Source organism: Kogia breviceps, chromosome 4, assembly GCF_026419965.1.
Source record: "Kogia breviceps isolate mKogBre1 chromosome 4, mKogBre1 haplotype 1, whole genome shotgun sequence".
Taxonomy (NCBI): domain Eukaryota; kingdom Metazoa; phylum Chordata; class Mammalia; order Artiodactyla; family Physeteridae; genus Kogia; species Kogia breviceps.
Genome location: NC_081313.1, coordinates 52,847,250 through 52,871,605, shown reverse-complemented (window position 1 = coordinate 52,871,605; position 24,356 = coordinate 52,847,250). Strand labels below are relative to the sequence as shown.

Here is a 24,356-nt window from a genome sequence, read left to right as displayed (position 1 = left end):
AGTGCTTTTCTGACCCCCCCAAACTGATTCCATCACTTATTCATGAACTTCTCCAAGTCTCGTGTTCCTCAGCTGTAAAATAGGGGTAAACTTATGGAGAGGTTCTAAAATTAAAAGAGAAAATACATCATACAATGGGCATTCAATACATATAAACTTAAAAAAATAAGAAACACAAAGAGATATGCAACACATGAGAGATGACAAGGTGAGCAAGAAATAAAATTCTGTTAATTATTTGGAACAAATAATAAAATTAGGAAGCATTTGTATACATATGTAATGAAATGTTTATCATCCTGTCATGGGTTAGATTTTAGATGTCGTTATTCTTGCACAAGTCTCGTCTGTAGGAATCATATGAATGTTACAAATTAGAGGGTCTGTTAGCACAACACATGGGATGTTTTATTCCTGCCTGGACCCCCATTAGTGTTAATAGGGAAAAGAGGACAACAGATGGATTTAAGGCAGTCATTAGAAGGCATTAGCATTGTGCCATAGTTGGTAGTGATTACATCAAACTTCACACAAATTCACTTTCTGATGACTACCAAGAGCCTCTAAAAAGTGTGTTGCTGCTATATTCATGCATCATTTGCTGCCTACAATTTGAGAAAATTAGCATCTGTCAACTGCATTATTAGGCTGCACAGGGTGGAAATTAAAGGACAATACCATTCCCTCTTTGTTGTAGGAGAGGTGAGCTTGCCTAGCAATCTGGCTGCTCTATTTTAATACCACATCAAGCTTTTTGTTACAACTGGAACTTTGATCAGCTCTGTGTTCTTTGGAAACACACTGCTAAAATTCCAATATGCTTATTAAAACATTTATTAGATATTATCTACTGACATAACTAGAAATTTAAAGCCAATAAATAGAGGTCTATATGAAAGCTGAAATCTGTTGGCCAGAGTGAAACAAGAATTTGTCAAGCTTCAACCACAAAGCTATGGGTTATTGGAATGGGATTTTTAGACTGGTTATTGTTTCTCCTTTGGTCACAGGGCCTCTACTTAACAGAATAAGTAGAAATATCTCCAGCCATTTATATATGACAATAAGTAGATTACTAAGACTCAGCTTGGGACTTGGTCTGCCTAGGGTACATATGGTCTTTTTCCTGGAATGGGTTTTCCTTTGTTTTCATCCTGAATTTCAAAATAACAAGAAGCAAGACCTCCATAAAGAGGTCTTCAAATGTGAGATACATGCTTTCAAAGCACCCGGAAGCTTAAAGTATCCCTCTGAAGTACGAAAATATCAGGTCAAAAATAATTTCAGCTGAAATTAAATATAGCCTCTGGAGACCTACTTTGTCATTGGAGAATAATGGTTCCTGCCTAGATTTAAAAGCTTCCAGTAAAAAAGTTCCATATCACCTGAAGTGCAATATAGATTGAGCAGTCAGTCCATGGTCTTACATTTTGGGTTACGTCTCTTTCTTTTTTTACTGTTTTTCCACTTAACATTTTTATTTATTTATTTTATTATTTATGGCTGTGTTGGGTCTTCGTTTCTGTGCGAGGGCTTTCTCTAGTTGTGGCAAGCAGGGGCCACTCTTCATCGCGGTGCGCGGGCCTCTCACTGTCACGACCTCTCTTATTGCGGAGCACGGGCTCCAGACGCGCAGGCTCTGTAGTTGTGGCTCACGGGCCTAATTGCTCCGCGGCATGTGGGATCTTCCCAGACCAGGACTCGAACCCATGTCCCCTGCGTTGGAAGGCAAATTCTCAACCACTGCACCACCAGGGAAGTCCTGGGTTACCTCTCTTGACTACAAACAGGACATCAAAGACAACAGAAGACCCAGGAACTACATAACAAAGCCGTCTTAAGAAAGGGTTTCTGGTGCTCAGTTATACATAAGAACTCTGGGAAAGCTTGTTTATCCCTCTAAGGTCACCACCGGGAAGAAAGGGTAGCTGAGGTGGTCCACGTGTTGCCCTCAAGGGTTTTGGTGAGGGAGGGGGGCCCACAGAAGGGAGGGAAATAGAATGGTGCCAGCATTACAGAGGCAAGGGGCTAGGGACAAATAACAACGGGCAGCGGGCACTGTGCTGGTGCTATGAGCAAGCAGATGGGGCCACATGCTCATATCTCTCATCCGTTAGCTTTACCTTTGGGCTACCAGGCTGCTGCTGACCTGAGCATCTACTGAAGCTCTCACAGCAGCCCCCAGAAAGTTCACATCCACACTAAAGTGGGAGGAGGGCCATTCCCACCACTTTACCTTCCCCACTGCCTACTAAAACCTCCCTTGCTGAATTCCACTTTTGGGTATATACACAAAAAAAGTGAAAGCAGGGACCCGAACAGACATTTGTACACCGTGTTCACAGCAGCACTATTCACAATAGTCCAAAGGTGAAAACAACCCGAATGTCCACTGATAGACGAATACATAAACAAAATGTGGTGCATACAAACCAATGGAACATGATTCAGCCTTTGAAAGGAAGGAAATTGACACAGGGACAAACCTTGAAGAAGTACTAAGTGAAATAAGCCAGACACCAAAGAACACGTGTCATATGATTCCACTTATATGAGGTTCCTGGAATAGTCAAATTCATTGAGATAGAAAGTTTAACAGTGGTTACTGGAGGTCTGGGGAGAGGGGGGAATGAGGCATTATTGTTTAATGGGTACAGAGTTTCAGTTTGAGATGATGAAAAAGTTCTGAAGGTGGATAATGGTGATGGTTGCAAAACAATACAAATGTACTTAATGCCACTGAATTGTATACTTAAAATACAATAAAGTACAAATGGTTAAAATAGTAAATTTTGTTATGTATATTTTCACACACACACACACACACACACATACCCTCCCTTGCTTAGCCAAAACCACCATACTTTCTATAGGAAAAAATGAGGGAGTCCTTTTTGTTGTCCAAAGGAGGTATCCACAGTGAATTACGTTAGCACCTGCTTTCACAAATTATACTCAAATTATACTTAAGCCCTCCAAATCATTCACAAGTCAGAGGAGCTGAGTTTTTCAAGACCCCTCCAAACTTTCAAAATGGAGAAAGCTTAAAGACCATGATAAGTCATTGGCAGAATCCAGGCGGAATCCACGAGTCAGCAGCCATCACCCTACAGTGTACTCCATCATCATGAAGATATTCCTCTTTCATGCCCCATTGCTCGACTCTAAACATTGGTTCCCGCATCCTAGTGACTGGTGTGCTTACAGGCAATTACAGCCTCCCTTTATTCATCTTCAGCTGGGCTTCTACAACCCAGAGACACGGTCCCTTTCATCTTCCCTCTCACATGGGTGACTGACTTCCAATTTCTTGTCCCCACTGCAAAAGAATAACGATACCTAGACAGCATCAATAATGCTGCTAAATCATTCTTCTTAATGGCATAAATAAATATAATTTGAGAAACCAACAGATTTGTGAGCAGGGAGAGCTGAAGTTCACTGACTCCTATATTGAGCTGCTATTCTGGCCTTAAAAGAAAAAGTGGTGTGTGTTGACTCACACACAAAAAAGTCCAAAGCGTAGGCTTGACCCCATGTCCTTGAAGGCATCACTGTCTACTAGCCAGGGATCTCCAACTGACAAGGAAACTGAAAGATGAATGGAGAGAGGACACATGCCTTTAGGGAGGTTGGCTGTCAGAGCACGGTGACACCAATGGGGTATCAAGGTCTGAATCAAATTAATCGCCCAATGCAGCAGTCTCTAAACTGTTTTGCTGCTAGACTCAACTCCACCAGAGATACCCAATTTCACTTCTTAGAATATTATCAGCAGCATTCTATATTTAACATAGACTGGCAAGGCACTATTACTAACCACAAGGGCCTGAGGACAAAGGAAGATGCTTGAAAGGGTGGGACAAAGTTAGGGGGATGCTTCAAAAGGAAGCTTGTAGCAAGAGAGCAAATAGCAGATGCTAACAGTTTAAGGCCATCCCAGACGGACTGGGTCCATGACAATTATTTCACGAAGTCTCTGAAGCTCAATTCCATACCGTGAGAGAGCTAGGGATTGTGGGAAAATACCAGAACAAACATGTCTACCATGCAGAAATCAAAGCCGCTGGACAGACCGCAAGGCTATGGAGCGGCATCTCAAGCTGCCGCCGCCACTGTCAACTGCAGCTTTAAATGAAAAGTAACATTCAGAGTGAAATGTGCCAAGATGATTCAATGGTATAGTGGTCTCTTTACCCTCAATTACAGAGAGCCACCCTGTTACCCTTGCCATCGAATGACAAAACGGCAAAAAATGCCAACACGCAGTCTTTTTTTTTTTTTTTTTTGTGGTACGCGGGCCTCTCACTGTTGTGGCCTCTCCCATTGCGGAGCACAGGCTCCGGACGCGCAGGCTCAGTGGCCATGGCTCACGGGCCCAGCCGCTCCGCGGCACGTGGGATCTTCCCGGACCCGGGCACGAACCCGTGTTCCCTGCATCGGCAGGCGGATTCTCAACCACTGCGCCACCAGGGAAGCCCACGCAGTCTATTTTTAAATGGAAACAATTCAGATCTACACTTACAGAGGAATATATTTGGCATCTCTTTTCTTTTCCCTTAACTTGTTCTTAAAGAAGAAATATTTCTTCTCACCTACCAAGATTACCAAATTCTAATAAGAGAAGATATTAGGATCATATGAGTTAATACACGAAACAGAGCTTAGTAAGCTTCAGTGTTCCTATTATTTTTAGTACGTGCACTGCTGCCTTTCGGTATATCAACACCCAGCAACTTCTCCTATTCTGTTATGAGACACAGCCCTCGCCAGCAAGTCCCTCTTGCACCTAGACGACCAATGTAGCCTCCCTTCAAGGGGTGATTGTATGTATTTAAAATTCTTTTTTTTTTTCCCGGTACGCGGGCCTCTCACTGTTGTGGCCTCTCCAGTTGTGCGCAGGCCCAGCGGCCATGGCTCACGGGCCCAGCCGCTCCGCGGCATGTGGGATCTTCCCGGACCAGGGCACGAACCCGTGTCCCCTGCATCGGCAGGCGGACTCTCAACCACTGCGCCACCAGGGAAGTCCTGGATTTAAAATTCTTACCAAAAAATACAGAATGGTTTGGCTCTAAGCTCTAGCTGTACAGACCAAAGGCTAATGTGGCAACTTAAAATTGATTTTTAAGGAAGTATTAAGTAGAGCTTCTCTAATGAGAACATGGTAACGAGAATCTGACACCAAGCAGCATTGCCTAGAATGTGTGAGTGAGGGCACCCGGGAGCTGGGTGGGGATGGTGTCTAAGCAACGCCAGGCACAGGTCAGAGTGAACATCTGCAATTTCGCCTCCCTCCGTCCTTGTATTGAAATATAATTCAACAGAAAGAATTGCTAGACATGTCTAAAGCCCCTGGGAAATGACAGATATTGATGAATGCTGTTGGGAAGATATATGGAAGGAAACGGCAGATAAATAGAATCATTTTTTCTCAGAGTCATTTTGCGGATATGTGGAGCAGATGTTAAACTACCTGTCAGCTCCCCATGCTCTCTTCCTCTTTCTCCTTCCTCACCCCCATCTGCATTCTCTACACTTTTCCAAACCGTCCCAGAGGACCAGTATCTTGCTCTCTTCAAAAATAATCATCAAGCGAGTAGGAGTCATCTCCTCCTCCCCTGTCATAATCTGGCTGCTCAACCCAGTTAGTCCAACCCTTTCCAAAATGTCTTTCTAGGGGCTTCCCGGGTGGCGCAGTGGTTGAGAGTCCGCCTGCCGATGCGGGGGACACGGGTTCGTGCCCCGGTCCGGGAGGATCCCGCGTGCCGCGGAGTGGCTGGGCCCGTGAGCCATGGCCGCTGAGCCTGCGCGTCCGGAGCCTGTGCTCCGCAACGGGAGAGGCCACGACAGTGAAACGCCCGCGTACCGCAAAAAAAAAAAAAAAAAAAAAAAGTCATTCTATCCTAACATGTTGGCTGCTCCCTGTGGATCCTGGAAAGACAGCTGACCCTTGAACAACACAGGCTTGAATGGCACAGGTCCACTTATTTGTGGATTTTTTTTCAATGGTCAACACTCTAGTACCACACTATGCGGAAGGGTTGAATCCGCAGATATGGAACCACGGATGTGGAGGAACCATGGATAGGGAGGGCAGGCTTTGAGTTGTTTGTGGATTTTTGACTTCACAGAGGGTTGGCCTCCCCAACCACCTCGTTCAAGGGTTGCTCAAGCGTCAACCCATACGTTCAATTTTTAAACTCCTGGAGTGAAACTGTTGAATTCAAATCCATTACCATTTGGCCCCAGTCACGAGACTCAATTCTAAAATTCAAAGCCTGACTACTACCATAGAGTGGCTCTGTGACCCTGTTAACCTCTTAAGCCTCAGTTTCCCATAAATGCTCTGTAAAAATGGGCATGACTGACCAACCTCCCGGGGCGACGGTGAGGACAATTTAGAATGTACACAGAGAGCTTGTCATACCATCTGGCAAATAGAAGGCCCACAATAAACAATGACTTATTATCCCCTCTACTTTCCATTGCTAAACAACTCTTCCTGGCAAGAGCACTCCTCCTCGATATCGTTCTCAGGCTGCATCAAATACTCTCCAGCTCAGGGCCCTTAGGGGTAAGAGGCTCTCATTCCATTCACCAAGTGGACTCAAGAGCACAGAGTGGGAAACCAGTCAGACAGGGATTTGCACCCTGGTTTCACCATCTGTTAGCTGTGAAACCCTTGATAAATTACTTTCCCTCTCTGAGCTTCTATGTCTAGACCTCTAGTGATGATGATCATAGGTAACACGCAAAGTGCCCAGCACAGTGTTGAACACACAGTGTGTGTTCCATGGTGGCTCAGGTCCCTTCCAGGAGGCTTTACCCATTTTGGCATCATTGGCATTGAATCTACAACCAGGGGGCGTTACTAGCCTTACCTTCCCCCGCATTAATCACCTGCTTCTATGGGGCTGCCTGCGTATAGGGTGCCATCTATTTCTGTACATAATATGCTTTTCTACATTGCAAACTCAGTGTCAGCTGGGACCGTATCTCATCTGTCTCTGTAGCCCCACCTCACAGCCCGCACACAGAAGCTACTGACAGTTTACAGGATCACATACTTATGCCTGTGCATATTAACTCTCCACTCTGTCTCTCATTTATATTTCTCCCAGGGTTCAGATTTTTTCATTTTTGTTTAGTTCCCCATTGCCTAGAATGTTCAAATGTGGTTCAGGTGTTTGTTTTGTAACCATAGCAATAGTGAAAAAAAGGCTCAGCGGCCTTAAACTTGATACAAGAACATCATATCACTTCTCCTGGCTTTGATTTTCTCTTCTAAAACCCACCTCCAGAAGAGTCTGACACTGCCACAAAACACTGTGTATATCCAAGGCCAACTGTTTAACCTGAGTACATGTGAGGACAATTTGTACTTAGTATCTTACTTTTTGAAGAAATTATGAATCCCACTCAGTAACATTCTTTTGCTCACTAAGATGCTTTGATTGACACACCCAAATGTCATTGGCATCCTGAGATGCTAAACATTTCTGACAACTGCCCTACATCTAAACAGGACAGAGGCCAAGGAAGAATTGGGGATCAGGAGCTTTCCAAGAGAAACAAAAAGAACAAAGGCAGCCACAGGGGCATAAAATAAACTCCATATGACAGTGGAAGCAGAAATTTCCAGACAAGTCCAAATTTCCTAACAAGTTCTCTAGTTTTATTACAAGGAAACGTCTATGTACAATCTAATTCACTTAACGGTGTATTTCCATATATATCTCTTTGGAATAGTTCCTAGTTTCATGTAAGCTTTTGTTCCAAACGGATTCCAAATTCTTCTTCCGTAATGTCTATGTGTGCCCCCTAAAGAACATATTATTTTTGTCTTAAGAAATCTTTGTTGATACTGATTAATGAACAAACAGGAAATCTAGAACAAAACTATACAATTTTTTCCCCAAACTACTGCATAGTAGATCTCCTCCAGCACCTCCAAATGGCAATCTATTAAAATGCCCTATTTCTGGGGTGGGAGATCTCAATCAAGGACTGTATAATCCTTACTAGGAAAGTTAATGTCCACTCTACCCTGTTTAAAAGCAATAGGATCTAGGAACCACTGTTATACAAACTATAACCCTGTGTCTTGAATTAAGTTCTAACAAATCACTAAGTGCCTTGCAAAACATAACATTGCCCTTGTTTTTAAGAAGAGAAAATTTTAAGCCAAGATTAGCATCATGATTGCCTCAAGCACTGCTTGGAAGTTAATGACCAGTGTAGGGTTGGAATTCAACCTTTCCATTTATGGTCTCTTATGTAGCCCCTGACTTCTGAAAGTTCGGATGACATTCAGTAGCCTTGGACTCCAGGATCAGTGCCTCATGTCTTAAAGTAACAGTATCACTAGGCTCCTTAACATTCCTTTTTAGGGAATTCAGTCATGCTTATGAGGAAATCAGTGTGCTCTGGAGCTCAGGTAGCGGGCAGGTAGCTATTGGGCTGTTCCAATCATCCTCCAAAGAGTCATCTCTAAAGACCGAGAGCCTGATCATTTTCTTCTAGCCATTCATTAAATGCATTTAATCTCCTACTATTTGAATCCACCGAGAGCACTGTAACCGTTGAATGGCAGTGAGCATATACACACAGACTTATACACACTGAAGAGTATCACACGTCAGATCTGCTAACAGTTGTCCACAAAGCTGGTCCTGTCTCCAAGGTAACTGCAGATAAAGGGGTGGAGGGCGGGGAGCGTGAGAAAGGATAGTGTACTAATGTCTGTGTGTAAGACCCCTAGCCCCTTGCCCCTCGTGCTATGCATGTACTTACGAGACAACATGTCTGATAAAGCCTCAGTACAGAACCCTTCCTGTAGTTACTGATAGAGTTGCCAGATTTCACAGAACTACAGGATGCCTAAATAAACTGGAATGCAAATAAACTGGATTATGTATACATATTATTACCAGTCTCTCTGAAATTAACATTTAACATAGTGTCATGTACTTTATCTGGCGACCCAATTCACTGAGCACTTAGGATTGGCAATGCAGGAGGCTTTGCTTTGAGGGTTCAAGGAAAAGGTCCTCAAGCAGTAAAAGGGATGATAGGTCCACAAATAATAGGAAGTTAAAAGTGATCCATCCTGGAAGAAGAGGACAATGTAAGATGGTAGCAGGAAGGAGAGAGTGAAAGTATAGCTGTGGAAGTGATGTGAAGGGGTTTGAGATGGAATGTGAATGTAGCAAAGAATCATGAGCTTCATCTCATTGTTTTGTACACCGAACATGGGGGTCTCATTGCTCTGTGTTTGTGCATGTGTCACCTACCATCATTTTTATATTATTTATATATACCAGTGCAGCCAAAAGATAGTAAAATGGAGTAAAAACAACACGACAACAAAAATGCTTTGCACTGAGACTCCTAGCAAACAAAGACAGAAACACAGTGGGATATCCAGCTCTCATTACTTAATAAAAGAAAGAATTCAAATTTGTCAGACCACACAACGTCTTTTTCCTCATTTTGAGCTCAGAGAAATTTGTTTCAGAGGTTTTAATAAAAGGGCAATGACATACATAATTCTCACTGTCGTCTAGAGTAATTTAGGGCAAAAATGCGGGCACCTCCTACATTATGGAACATTAAATAAAAACTGAGGGGGCAATGCTGTGTGTGCACGCATACATGTGAACACATAATCAAAGTCCATGCATACACTTTACATACATACATGCCTCTCCTTTACAGGGACTTGGAAACTGGGAACTAAGGTACCTTAAGCAAAATTCTTACTCAAGTCTAACTTGGTGCAGTGTTAATAATACGGGTGGTCATGACTCCACCCGTATTCTTATTCAAAAAAAGGGAAACAGATATTTAAATGGTACCATTCTCTCTTTTCAAAGGTTTTACCCACCAGGGATCAAGTCAACAAGGAGTTAAAAAGCAAGGAGGGGACTTACTTTCAGCTCTCCCTTCAGGCCCTGTTGGGATGCCGGGGCCTGAGACAGTACTGTCAAAAAACAGAGAAATGATCTGGCTAGGCAGACACAAGAAAATAAATTTAGCCCTGACAACATGTATTGATTAAGTACTTGAATGACAATGGAACATGACAATGACAAATGCAGGCTACCACCACCAGAGTCATTAATACATCAGAAACACTAATTTTTACCAATCTTTAAACATCCCGGTTGGTGGCATTTGCATTTCTTTGCCTACTCTTTTTTCCTGCAGAGATGACAAAAAGTCAGCTTCATTTTCAGTTTCCATCCAGGAAGTTAAAAAAAAAGTCTACATTCCTGATCTTTGATTAGCCCCTGAAAATGAGTTTTTTTTTTTTAATGTATGCTTTTTTTAAAAAAAATTTATTTATTTATGGCTGCACTGGGTCCTCGTTGATGTGCGTGGGCTTTTCTCTAGTTGCTGTTGTCTTCGTTGTGGTGCACGGGCTTCTCATTGCAGCGGCCTCTCTTGTAGTAGAGCACGGGCTCCAGTCACCCGGGCCTCAGCAGTTGTGGCTCACGGGCTCAGCTGCTCCACGGCATGTGGGATCCTCCCAGACCAGGGCTCGAACCCATGTCCCCTGCACTGGCAGGCAGACTCTCAACCACCACGCCACCAGGGAAGCCCTGAAAATGAGTTTTAAACAAGAGATGGATGGCCTGGTGTGCTCAGTTTCAGAGGACAGGACGTCACTGCCAGGCTCCTCCAGGGGAGAAGGTGGGCTTCCTTGCTCAACAGTGGAGAAAGGATGTAAGTGTAAAGGGAGAAAAGGAAGGAAAACCAGGCTCTGCAAAGACTCCCCCATCCCTCATCTTGGTAACTAAAAGTATTCACTATGCAAGGTCAAAGGGACCTTGAGAGTATCTGGTCCAACGCACTCATTTTACAAATGAGGAAACTGAGAACCAGAAATGAAGGCAAAAGTACTTAGCGGTTGACTTGGGACAAGAATCTGGGCCTCAGATCCCCACTTCAGGCCCTTCTCATTACACCTCGAAAAATCAGTACAGGAGTTGTCATGACGCTATCCCCACCCAGACAAGTCACTTGCTTTCCCAGCTTTAAATCCCATTCAGTGTAACTCAGGTATTCCATTCTCCTTCGGATCTGCATCCCCTCCCCAATCACTGTTTTCCGGAGGACTTATGTGTGGTCCAATGTACTGATTCCAGTACATGTGCAGGTAGCACCCACATGCACCTCTGTGCAGCTGCACTGCAGTTGGATTGTATATAAGAAAATGTCACCACGAGAGCCGGCTACCTATGTCCAACTTCCTACATGGGTTCCAGTGTGGCAGGAAATAGCAGCACCCACCGTCTTCCTTGCCTTCCCCGACCTTACCTCCCCTTCCCCAAGAACTCAAAGAGCGCTATAGGTGGGATTTAATAGTTGATACTAATTTCCAATTATTTAAATTCATGTTTCATATTCTTAACTGTAATACAATCAATCCAACTTTCATGGCTTTCTCATTTATGCTGAAGAGTCACAGGGATCTAAAACCACGTCATCTCTTAAAGATGATACATATACAAAACTGAGAAGACAAGCTTGGAATCAGCATGCTTTTCAGAACCTACAAGTACACAACACATGAAGGAGAGGAAAACCACGTCCTGCCATACCCAGGCCTCTCTCTATCCTATCAGCATTAAACAGATCTTCAGGGAAGTACTAGGAAAACACTGGGGAGAAAAGAAGGAAAATGATTATGCTCCTTAAAAAAATTTAACCCCTTGATAAAATGCTTTAAAAAAAACCCCTGAAATCAGTTTTCTATTCTAAATAAAATTTTAAGAACAAATTTTTGAGATATGGATTCAATAAACTCATTTTTTTCAATCAGGAATAACAGAAGAGCGTTATTTATAGAATCACCCTAGAACACAAGAAATAAGGGGGGAGACAGAGAGAAAGAGAAACAGAGAGAGAAAACTGGGAGAGAGAAAAACTGTTTTGGGGATCCTAATATTCATACATCTTTGGTTTGTTTCTATTAAGTTTCTTCTTTAGCCTAATGGGTATAGAGAACTTCCTTATATATTTGGACACATACAACCTTTAAAATAATGCCAGCAAAAACTTTAAATGACCACTAGACACTCTCTTCTTTGGGGTACTTGGAAGAATTTCAAGTACTGGGTTTGATCACATCCAACATACCCAGTCACTGGGTTTGATCACATCCAACATACCCAGCCTAAGGTCAAGAAGGCCAACTTATTTTGCAGGTGATAATGGTTTAGCTGTATCTCAGTAAGCAACTGATGTTCCTACCCTAGCAATCTTGAAATTCTGCATCACAATGATTTAAGGCCCAAGTTACTTTTTGCCTCGCAGAAGGCGCTTCAAGAAACTTAAATCAGGTCTTCCAGCAACAACATCTTCTTAATTAACACTCAGGACTAACTTTTTTTTTTTTTTTTTTTTTTTTTTTTTTTTTTTTTTCGGTATGCGGGCCTCTCACTGTTGTGGCCTCTCCCGTTGCGGAGCACAGGCTCCGGACACGCAGGCCTAGCGGCCATGGCTCACGGGCTTAGTTGCTCCGCGGCATGTGGGATCTTCCCGGACCAGGGCACGAACCCGTGTCTCCTGCATCGGCAGGCGGATTCTCAACCACTGCGCCACCAGGGAAGCCCAGGACTAACTTTTAAGTCCTTCAAATTCTACCTGGTACAGAACTGAAAACGGATTTCTGAAGAGCCGGACTCGCTGATGTAGCACAGCTGCCAGAACTCTCTGGAGCTCATGCACACATCAAAGCAAACAGCCCAGTCTCTCATCTGACTCTCAGTATAAGAGCAGCACATTCGAGTCCTCATGTCTTCATTTAGACTCTTTCCTTGATTCTCCTCTCACGCCTGACATCACCTCCTGGGATGCTTTCATTGGTGCCAAATGTCTGAAGGAGAGATTTGAGCTTCCAATAGGACTCTGCAGCCCGGCTCTGAACAAGGTAGCCACTTGGCAATTCCCAAGCAGCAGGTGACCAGGGGCCTGGGAACCACCAAGTGATGCTCCCCCGTCAGTGGAAACAATGACTCATGAGTAAGCCATCTGCATGGGCGATGAGCTACAGCAGAGGGCCCCCCAGACAGAAAGCCACTGGGAGGCAGCATCTGCCAAAGAAGCTGGCTAGCAGCTGCATGCCCCATTAAGGCGGAGTCTCAGGAGATCTTCCTCCCCTGACAAGGAGATACTACAAACACAAAATACATCGACATTGCCATCTTTTAATTAGAACACCTAGATAGCAAACAAAATATCCAGACTTAAGCTGACATAGGAACAGTGAAGACAGCAAGTGGTTTTAAAGGCTACTTAAAACCATGCACCCTCACCACAAAGAAGATGCTAGTGGATTTGCCTCTTGATCGCTTGGTGACTCAGAAAAAAATAGGTAGAGACACTCTCTAGACTCACAAACCACTGTGGAGGAAGTACACACTGTTACAAGTTGTAAAACAGAACACTAAAGCCACGTAAAAGAATTCCTGCCCCCAGTTATATGCCCTCAGCGTAGAAAATTTTTAAGTATTGAGAGATAGTAAAACAAATAGAAACCAGATGTTTTTAAGCCAGTAAAACCCTAAGTGTGAATTATCTAGGTTCTTTTTCCTGTTGGCCAAAAGCCAAGAATCCAAACTGAGAGCATCTCTGTCTTTACAACAACTGTAAAGATCTTTACCCTTTAAAAGGTTTTAAACTTGCCAGATTTCAAAATATGAACATATCGGTCATCCTTCATGGGCTGGTTAAGTCGAACAGCCCACCCACTGCTCGGTCCACAGTCCCACCACACATCCAAGCTCCCGTGGGCTTTGGCTCTACCCCTGGAGAATCTCAGGCTGGGCACCAAACCCCCCTGACTCTTACACAGCTCAGCTCCACCCTCCCCATGGCTCTCCTGAGTGACCCTGGACCAGGTCCCTCTGCTATATTCTGTGGCACTGATGTTCCCAGTTCACAAATTTCCCTGGTGTCTTAACATTTCCCTCAAACATGTACACTGACTTCACTTTCAATTCATGATCATAGACCTTGAATGGGCTGTCAGTGCTTCCAAGAAACCCTACTACATTTATAGTCTGCCTTCCCATTCTCTAAGAACATTTCAGACTTCCTTCTCTAGTCAATTCCTAGATAACCCTCCCGAAGCCCACACAGATATCTCATAATGCACTGAGAAGCGAAGCCACTGAATCAATTAAACTACCTGCTTTTTCTATGAAAAGAAAATTTATTAAAATCACTGATCTGGAAAGGGAATATTTTAAAATGAAACTTATTTTGAAGTAACTGTGGGTTCGCATGCAGTTGTAAGAAATAATGCAGAGAGCTCCAGGTATCCTTTACCCAGTGTCCCTCAATGGTAACATCTTACAAAACTATGGTGTACAATCACAACCCCGATAATGACATTGCTACAGTCAAGATAAAGAACATTTCCACCATTGCAGAATCCCTCATGTTGGCCGCTCATAGCCACACCTACTTCCTTCCCATGTCCTCTTCCTTAAGTCCTGACAACCACTAATCAGTTCTCTACTTCTATAATTCTGTCATTTCAAAAATATGATATAGAAATGGAATCACACAGCATGTAACCTCTTGGGTTTTTGTTTTGTTTTTGTTTTTTAACTCAGCCGAATTCTTTGGCGATTCACCCAGGCTGTCACGTGTATCACCCGCCATATCAGTAAACAAAGGATGGTGCAGCCTTCAAGCCAGCAGCCACTGCAGCTGCCTCCCAACTGTGTACCCTGAGGGAACTCAGGGTGGAGAAAAGCAGGATTCTGGCCCTAGATAGCGAAGGTACATATCAAAGGAATGATTTCAGAGTCCAGACTCTTGCATCTTCCCATACACCGAAAAGCTCTAAATTCATTAACTTGAGATGTGAGTTTTTCTTTAACTAACAGTCATCTTTGGATGTCCCTACTACTTGTTTCTGTTGTTGTTGTTTCCAAAAACTGTTAAATATCCTGGCTTCTTCCTTACCTCTTCGCAGCAGTTCCTCAGAGCTATCTGACAGGCTGCCTCCCAGGTTTAAGTCCTCAGCAAGTCCACCGAATAAAACATAGTTCTCCACTTTTAGGTTGTGCATTTTTTCTTTTTTTTTTTTTTTCAGTAGACAATTGGTAGTTTGTTCCTTTTTATTGCTGAGTAGTATTTCATGGTATAGATGTACCTAAACTACCTGCTTTTGCAATCATCTTCTCCTCCTTCCTCCTGTTACAATGAAGGAAGTACCTCTCTCCCTACAAAGGCCAAGCATTTGACATGTGCTCCGGATACCCTGCCAGGTGCTTCCACAGCACTTGACTTCTCTGGTTATCATCTCTTTCTTCCGAACCATCCTCAACACCTTACAAACATGCTTGCCTGGTTCCCACATTACAATGGTCCCCTCTGACCCCTCATGCCCTTCCAGCTCACACTCGTTTCCTCTAGTCTCTTATAACTGTACAACTTCTCAAAAGAGCTATCTACACGCTCAGCAACACATCAGCTAGCTTGAAGTCCTCCACTACTGTTTGCTCCTAAGCCAGTTCACTCTAGCTGCCATCCACACTTCAGCACCCTCCTCCTCAAGGTTTCCAGTGACTTACGCTGTTGAATCCAATGACAACTTCTTGTCCTCATCTTATTCTCTTAGATGAAGCCAATCCTTTCCTTCTCAAAATATGACTCTTGCTCCTGTTACTGTTCAGTCCCCCTGGACATTCTGATTTCACATGCCCCACAGGCATTTCAGACCTAATGTACTGAAAACGAATCACACCCAATTTCTTTATTAAAACCTATTGCTCAGTCTTCCCTGATTTTGTAAATGCCATGTTTCCCTGGCCTCTTGTGTAGCTGGACTCAAAGGCCACAGTCCAGCAGGGACCATGCTTCCTAGCACTCCCCCAACGGTAGCACCAGCCTTGAACTTGGCTCTGACCACGTGAGAGGATCTTGCCAAACAAATGCGAATGGAAATAAAGTGTGTCTCTTCCAGGATGGGACTTTCAGGAAGTCAGAAAAGTTTTTCTTCTCTTTCCACTTCTACCAGCTGGAAGCAGAGTGTGGAGGCCATAAAGCAGAGCCGGAGCAGGAAGTGGAAGGAATGCGGGTCCCTAACTCACCAGGGGGGAGAGAGCTGCCTGATAACCCACAACACTTACATGAGCTCGAAATATGTGACAACTGTGTTGAGCCGCAGAAATTTTTTGGTTTGCTTTTGCTCTAGCGCGTGGTATTATCCTAATACACATCATTTTTACATAGGCACTCTTTTGATGGTATTACAAACATGAAGAAATCCAGAGCATATACGAGAGTATTCAGGTGCAATATTTACTGAATACCAAGGCTACCTGGAACATAGTTATGTTTCATGTAAATTTGCTTTAATCTAAATTCTGTCAGACTTGCCCACTAAGCTAAGGAGGCCTTTAGGATGAGAAACCCATTAAACTCTACACAGCACTTCAACAGAATAGCCTTCAAGTTAATTTTAAAGAAAAGAATGTTTTCTGGCATTGTGTGGTCTGTTTTTCCTTTCCCTCGAAGTACAATTCATTCTGAAATGTGTTTTTTTTGAATTTTCAGATGTTATCCCCAACAAGGAGGAAAAATCTCTCAAGTTTTTCCCCCAGACAGAATACAACGATGCTGATAGTTTTCGAAGTTCTAATTTATACTGTCTACAAAGTTGATTTCCCATTATTGTGTGCAAGTGACACACATACAAAGATTCCTCTTTGTTTTACATTCCAAACAACCCAAATATGTTTTGAAAAACACAATTCTCCGCATAAGAAAAAGAAGCCTTCCTTCATTTTCTTCGCGTTAGGACTGCAACACACAAACATCACAGCTGTGGAATGCAGCAGGAGTAGGATTCAGGGCAATCATTTTTTTTTTTTTAACGTCTTTATTGGAGTATAATTGCTTTACAATGGTGCGTTAGTTTCTGCTTGATAACAAAGTGAATCAGCTATACATATACATACATCCCCATATCTCCTAGGGCAATCATTTGCATATCAAGAAGCCACGAGTCACGATCCTGAGGGTCTGCCTTTCATTCTGCAGCTTCCTTGCTGTGAACTGTCAGGCACATTACTACTTAGTCATGCCCAGATTTAAGAATCCGTATGATTTGAATAATGCTTCTATTCCTCGTCAGGGGGCTCCAAAGCTCAGTCAATGTTTACACGATGCTTCTGGGTGCCTATTTAGCAAACTGCGGGCCATGAAGATATCAAACATCATCGGCTTCAAAAAAGAAAAAAAACAAATCCAGGCAGGGACAGGCATGGTGAACACTAGGTCTGTTGTTTAAATGCCAGCCCTGAGTAAAAGGTACTGCTTATTTTTTCCTCTGATCTAATACTCGTAGTCATTCAAAATTTTAGTTGAGGAAGAAAATGTCAAAAGTTCCATCAAGGGTTTCTGCATGGTAGAATCATGGGCTTATGGCTTTTTCCTTTATGGTGCTCTGTATTTTCTAAACTGTCCACATTGAACACATATTACTTTCTTAATTGAAAAATTGGTGAATGTAAATATTTTCACTCTATAAGACTGTTTTTAAAGAGAGACGAAAGCTAACTATGTCAGACTGAATTATTGGTGCCAATTCTTTGCTTTCCCCCAGGAATGTTATAGATCTGCATCTTTGCCAAGGTATCATGGTGGGTGGAACATGCCTCTGGCCCGTTGATGCCGGGCTTGGCCATGTGACTTGCTTTGGCCAATGGAAAGTTAGCAGACATGGTGCCGGCAGAGGCTTGAAACCCGCCTGTGCAGGTGGATGTGCACACGCTTGCTCCTGTCTCTTACCAGGAGAACATAATACCTTGGCTGGCTCAAGGAAGAAGAGACACACGTGGAGCAGATCTAGACCCAGACTACATCCTAGAACCAATCACAGCAGAGCCCAGGCTAAATAACCCCAAACCCAGGTGACCTGCAGCCACAGGAGAAAGAAGGGAATATGTATTGTTGTCTGATAGTGAAACTTTGTGGTTATGTAGCATTACTGTTGTCAACTGGCACACCACCTAATACCACAAAAAAACTCAGGGGCAAAAGTAACTCATGGATTGAATTGCAGGGTATAAAAAGGGCCATGTAGCAACCTTCACTTGCCCAATGATAAAGGGGACCAAGTCAACCATAATCTCAGTTTGAGAAAACTCTTTAGTAGACAGGAATTGTTTTCCTTCCTCTCATTAAATATATAATTATTTAATTACAATTATATTAAGTCCTATGAAAAGATAAGGCCATTCAACAATGAGATTTCACATTAAAAATATATTGTGAGTTTTTCAATGTTAAAATGTATTTTTTCACAACATGATTTAATGTTTATAATTGTTTTCCACTTTATGTGTATGACATATTATGTTTCACCAGTATTCTTTTGCCAGATATCTAGATTTTAGATAATATGCGACTTTAATTATTATAAGTAGTGCTGCTCTAAACATAACTAAAGTTAATTCTCTACACATATTCACAACTATTTCCTTGTGATGAAATCTGAGGAACAGAATGGCTGGATTGAGGAATATATAAATTTTAAAGTTTTTAATACATCTTAATTGTCTAGTTTTAATTTACTTTTGTAATTAAGGGACCAGGATCCATACAGATTGAGTCAGCCCCAGATATTAACTGAGCACAAATTTTCCAATTAATTGAAAAAAAAAATTACTCCAACTAATCCTGCTGGAATATATTGAAAACCTATTGGGTACCAGCTGTGCTAGGCACAGTGTAGTGGCCACAAGTACAGACTGTGGAGCCACAACACCTGGGTTCAAATCTTGGCTCTGCTGTTTCTGAGCATCGTGATCTTGTGCAATTTACTCAACCTGTCTGTGCCTCAGTGTTCTCATCTGTAAAATGGGTATAAGACTGCCTCCCTCATAAGTGCACAGAGATGTTGTAAGGATTAAATAAGTCAATAAATGTAATTCCCTAAAAGCTGTGCCTGCCACATAGTAAAGTCTTCGTGTCAGCTGTCATGTCATTAGGGATGAATAGCTGAAAAGGTCACAGACCTTCCTCTCAAAGACCTAAGAGTTTAGTGAAACTTATAAAGGCTAATTGGGTGGCAAAATTTTCAAAATATAAATTAAGCCTTCACATAGTCTTTGTTTCAAAGAAAACAGGAGAAAACTGCTAAAGGTAAACAAACCTTGGAATAAAACAAAGTTAAAAAACAGGAAGACGGCTGTCTTTAAGTTACAGAAACTATCAGGCACAAACTTATGATGTCAAAACCAGTTTGACATAAGTTTAGCAACACGGTCTATTCCAAGGGAAGATCATATGTGATTATTTACAGTTGCCTAGAACTAGTGGAAACCATGTTTCTTAATGATCAGAAATGATGCTTTCTTCTCTCTGCTCTAATACCTGATACTAGCACAAGTGCCTGACACAAAGCAGAAACTCAATTGATAAGAGTTGCAAATTGATATTCACAAGACCAAGTTACCCATAAACTGCAAAAATCCTAAATTCAATTTGTTATGCAGACAATACTAATAGCCACCATTATTGGGCTAACTGCTTTGTATGAGTTACTTCATTAAATCCTCAGCTATGTAGAAGACCAACTAAGAATGTTTTCTTCATATTCCAAAATCACTTTCAAGCTACTGTTTTTTAAAACAAGCTGATGTTCAAGAGATTTTTTTAAAAAGCTCTCCTAAGGACTATTAAACATTTTTGAAAATTATCTGACCAAAAATTAATTACCTAAAATAATTTTATATCAAGATAAATTGCAAAAGGTTAGCTAGAATTGCTAGAACTGTTGAGATTTTGAAATGGGAATCAAGTTCTGCTTTTTTTTTTTAAAGGTAAAGGCCAAATTTCATGTTTCTGGTCATATATCTGCATCAAGAGCTATATCTTTGCATTATTTTAAAGTTTTAAGTAAACTGATTTAGCAAAAATTGGAGCAACCATTACTCCCCCCCCCTCCTATTGGTCAAAAATAGTTTAACCTAAGTAAGTAAATTCCCTAAGTGAAGTTATTAGTAAGTTAGGGGTGAGCCTTTTAACCATTAAGATTTAATCTCCCCTGCTAAAAAACTAAGGGTTAGACTAAATCTTTAGGATCTCCTACTTAAAAAAGCAAATATTCTGCATTTATAGAAATGAAAGCAAAGAAAATGTCCTAAAAAGCATTAAAAGAACATAAGTAAAACTAAAGTGTGAACATTTGCCCTAATTTTAATGAAGTGCAGAAATTTTTTAATGAATTTTTTCCCCTTGGCCTGAAGTCAGCTTCACCCTACACCTCAGCAGTGTGCCACAGTGGGTCACATGTTCTAGACTCTGCTGATCATGGTACAGAAGCATTTCTGCTCCCAGAAATTTCACCTCCAAAAAGTCAAAATCCATAATTCTCCAAAAAAATGAAGAACTTGTTTTCCAGGTCATTTATGAACTGGCAGACAAGACTGTCATATGTAGAGAAAACTTTATTGTTAAAAAATAATAAAGTTTCTTTAAAATATTTATATTTAGAGGAAAAAGCTCTCAGAATGAAAAAATAGAAATCTAACATTTAGTGATTTAAAATTGAGTTTAATAACATGAAAATTTATATGGGAAATTATTTTTTTAAAAAACATGCTTTAAGTTATTTTAATTTGGCTATCTTTCAAGCCAATAAAAGTTATTTGTAGATTTTCTGGATTTTAATTTTTTAATTAATTACATTTTAACAACACAATTTTAAAATGGGTGAAAAGGGCTTCCCTGGTGGCGCAGTGGTTGAGAGTCTGCCTGCCGATGCAGTGGATACGGGTTCGAGCCCTGGCTGGGAAGATCCCACATGCTGCGGAGCAACTGGGCCCGTGAGCCACAATTACTGAGCCTGCGCGTCTGGAGCCTGTGCTCCGCAACAAGAGAGGCCGCGATAGTGAGAGCCCTGTGCACCGCGATGAAGAGTGGCCCCCGCTTGCCACAACTAGAGAAAGCCCTCGCACAGAAACAGAGACCCAACACAGCCATAAAAATAAAATAAATTAATTAATTTTAAAAAAAACATTGATTCTATTAAAAAAAATGGGTGAAAGGAAAAAATGGGTGAAAAATTTAAATAAGCACTTCACAAAAGAAGAAATATGAATGTCCAATGAGCACGTGAAAAGATGTTTGACATCATTTAGTCATCAAGAAAATATAAATTAAAACCAGAAAGTGATACAACTACTAACCCATTTAAATAGCTAGAATTTAAAAAAAACTTGCACTACCACAGATGGGCAAGGATGCAGAGCAATTAGTTCACTCACCTGTTGCTGGTGGGAATGTAAAATGGTACCATTTTGGAAATAGTCTGGCGGTTTCTTATGAGGTTCAACATACACTACTGATACACCTAACAACATAGATGCATCTTAAAAACATACTGAGCGAAAGAAGCCAGACACAAAAAAGCATGCAATGTATGATTCCATTAGTATAAAATTCTTAAGATAAATCTAATCTATAGTGATGAAAAGCAGCTCTGGGGTTGCCTGGGCCCAAAGAAGGGGCAAGGGAACATGTTATATCTTGACTTTGGTGGTAATTACACTGGTGTGTAAATTCGCTAAAACCCATCCACAGGTACACTTATTATAATGGATACATTTTATTTTATGTAAATTATACTTCAGTAAAGTTTACTAATATAATCCTCAATTTAATGGCTCTCTGAATTGGATTAGGTTGTACCAACTGGTCTGTGGAGGGGCAGGTACATTCTAAGGGGCTGATTTTCACACAGGGAACTCCACTGTCACTGAGGACACGCTACAGTTGTCCCCACCTATCCACAGGGACTGGTTTCAGGACTCTCACAGATGTTCAAGTCCCTTATATAAAATGGCACCATATGTGTTTATCAACTATGCATATACTCCCGGATACTTTAAGTCATCTTTAGATTACTCATAATACCTAATACAACGTAAATGCTGTGTAGATAGTTGCCAGCAGATGGCAAATTCAAGTTTTGCTTTAGGGAACTTTCTGGAATTTTTTTTTTTTTTTTTAATATTTTCCATCTGTAGTTGGTTGAACCTGTGGATGTGGAAACGTGGATACAGAGGGTCAACTGTACTGTGTAAATGTAACCCCCTCTCTTAAACGAGTCACCCCTGCGACTCACCAGTCAGAGCACCCCCCAGGCTTCCTCGCCGCAGCTGTCTTCCATCCTCACTCAGCTGTCTTTTAAACTTCAGCGACTTTCCAGGGCCGGAAGCCACGTCTGGGTTGCTGCATTTCCGAAATGGCATGGGTGGAGGGGATAGTATGTGGTCAAGCTGTAGAGAGAAGGACAGCGGCATCACTTCCTGGGGATGCTCTCAACCAGAATGAAAGACACCGCACCCCTCCCCACCAGGCATACTTTCTTCCCTCTTTTCCTTCTAAATCCCTCTCTCCTAACACTGTTTTGAATTTGGCTGGTTTAGAGACGTCAGGGTTCCACTGTTGAGTCTTCCATCTGAAAGAGTATCTGGCTTGCTGCAAAACCTCCATTGCAGTGTTTTGCAAGCGAATTAGTGGGTCATGAAATCAAGTTTAGTAGATGGTGACCAGCAGAACAGAAATGATCAGAGTCCAATGAAGGAAGGAGAAGAATCATTTCATGAAATGGTTAAGTTATACATGTATGTGTGTGTATCCAGAGTCATTATATAAAAGATACCTTTCTGCGGGCCATGATCCTCCTAAAAAAAATGAAGAATATCACTCTATAGATTCTACAGAGAATCCAAAGGTCACTTCAGTTGTTCACAAAAGAAAATTCACAAGATTTTGGTGCTCACAAATATACGTAGGGAAGGGTACTTTCTAAGCACCACAGCCCTTAATGGAAATCAATACGTCCTGATATCACTTCATACCTTTTTAAAAGAAAATCTGTCACAAGAGTCATAGAAACCAAAGTCACTTCAAAAGACAGCTTTCGGGGCTTCCCTGGTGGCGCAGTGGTTGAGGGCCCACCTGCCGATGCAGGGGACACGGGTTCTTGCCCCGGTCCGGGAGGATCCCACATGCCGTGGAGCCTGTGCTCCGCAACGGGAGAGGCCACAACAGTGAGAGGCCCGCGTAACACACACACACACACACACACACACACACACACACACAGACAGCTTTCTACAAAAGAATCCCTTGTGTCACAACACTTATTTCAAGATCTGTCTTGCTTTCAGAAGAAAACCTCTCATACCTGAATAGGGCCCTATGTTTTAAAATGTTCTCCTTCAAGTAAGTATATATGCATGTATATGTGTCTAGATAGTTACTAAAGACAAAACTATTAATGTGCACATGCATATACCCAGATAGTTATTAAGAACAAAAATGAAGTACAAAAAATATTCACGGATATTCCAACTGCCACAGAAAAGAGCCAAATTCGTAGAAATTTAAAAACAAACAAGAGTTGGGTAACACTGCTCAAAGCCAGGCATTTTTAGGGATGCTTCACTGAGATTTGTTTTGTTTTCCTGGGTAGGGAGAAGGTCATCTGCTTATACCTGTCAGAATTTTTTCAGATTAAGACTCTCATGGGTGTATTTACAGGAAAAAGAAATTCAGGGATGAAGTCATCTATGTGTCTGTCTATGCCATGCAGTATATTCAAAACCATGGCACAAAAAGAAATTTGACCTTGCCTATGAGTAACTCCTCTCAAGCCAGTTGGAAGGAAATGGGCTACGCTCACTCAGCTGTTACATGATGTCAACTCGCCCCCAAGCTCAGCTGTATTCATTAGTAACACAGAACAGCTGGATTTCAAGCACTTGTCAATCAGTACCATCTGAAATTCACTGCCAGTCAGTATTTTACTGTATTTCACTGCCACTTAGTAGTTTAGTGAGAGGTCCTCAGGAAACTAGAGGTGCATCCACTCCAGGATCTGCCCTGATCAGCAGGGAAGAGGAATTGCAGATTGTACTTTTGGAAGTATTTGTTAGGGTTGCTGTTCATTCCATCAGTGTCCTACTTAGCACGGCCTCCAAGAGAGAATTTCTGTCTAGTGTTAGACACTTTGCCCTTAAACCTTACCGACAATGAAATGCAGCAAGGGCACCTTGGACAGTAACACATCAGCTACCAGAAAACGCAGAACCCAGCCAGGGGTCCAAATGCAGTCAGTCCATTACACAACACAGAGGTCAATTTTGCCTCCTTCTTGGCTCTATTTTATGCCCTTACCCCAGTTTTTTTTTTTTTCTTTTTTTTCTGCCAATATTTTGGGGAAATTTTAAGGAAATTTGAAACAACAGAAAAGTTGTAAGATTAGTACAATAAAAACCACATTCCCTTGACCAGTGGTGAATTGTCAACTTCCGCCC

General features: G+C 41.9%; 1 protein-coding gene across 8 annotated transcripts in view; it reads right to left on the bottom strand.

Annotated features, from left to right (window-relative positions):
- Positions 1-24,356, bottom strand: part of MAST4 (microtubule associated serine/threonine kinase family member 4) — a 574,487-nt gene that overhangs the window by 380,049 nt on the left and 170,082 nt on the right. For all 8 annotated transcript variants that reach the window (XM_067031060.1, XM_067031065.1, XM_067031056.1 and 5 more), the window contains exon 2: positions 22,157-22,310. In XM_067031060.1, the coding sequence (XP_066887161.1) occupies positions 22,157-22,283 (127 nt within the window). In that variant the 5' untranslated portion in view covers positions 22,284-22,310. The remainder of the gene's footprint in view (positions 1-22,156; positions 22,311-24,356) is intronic.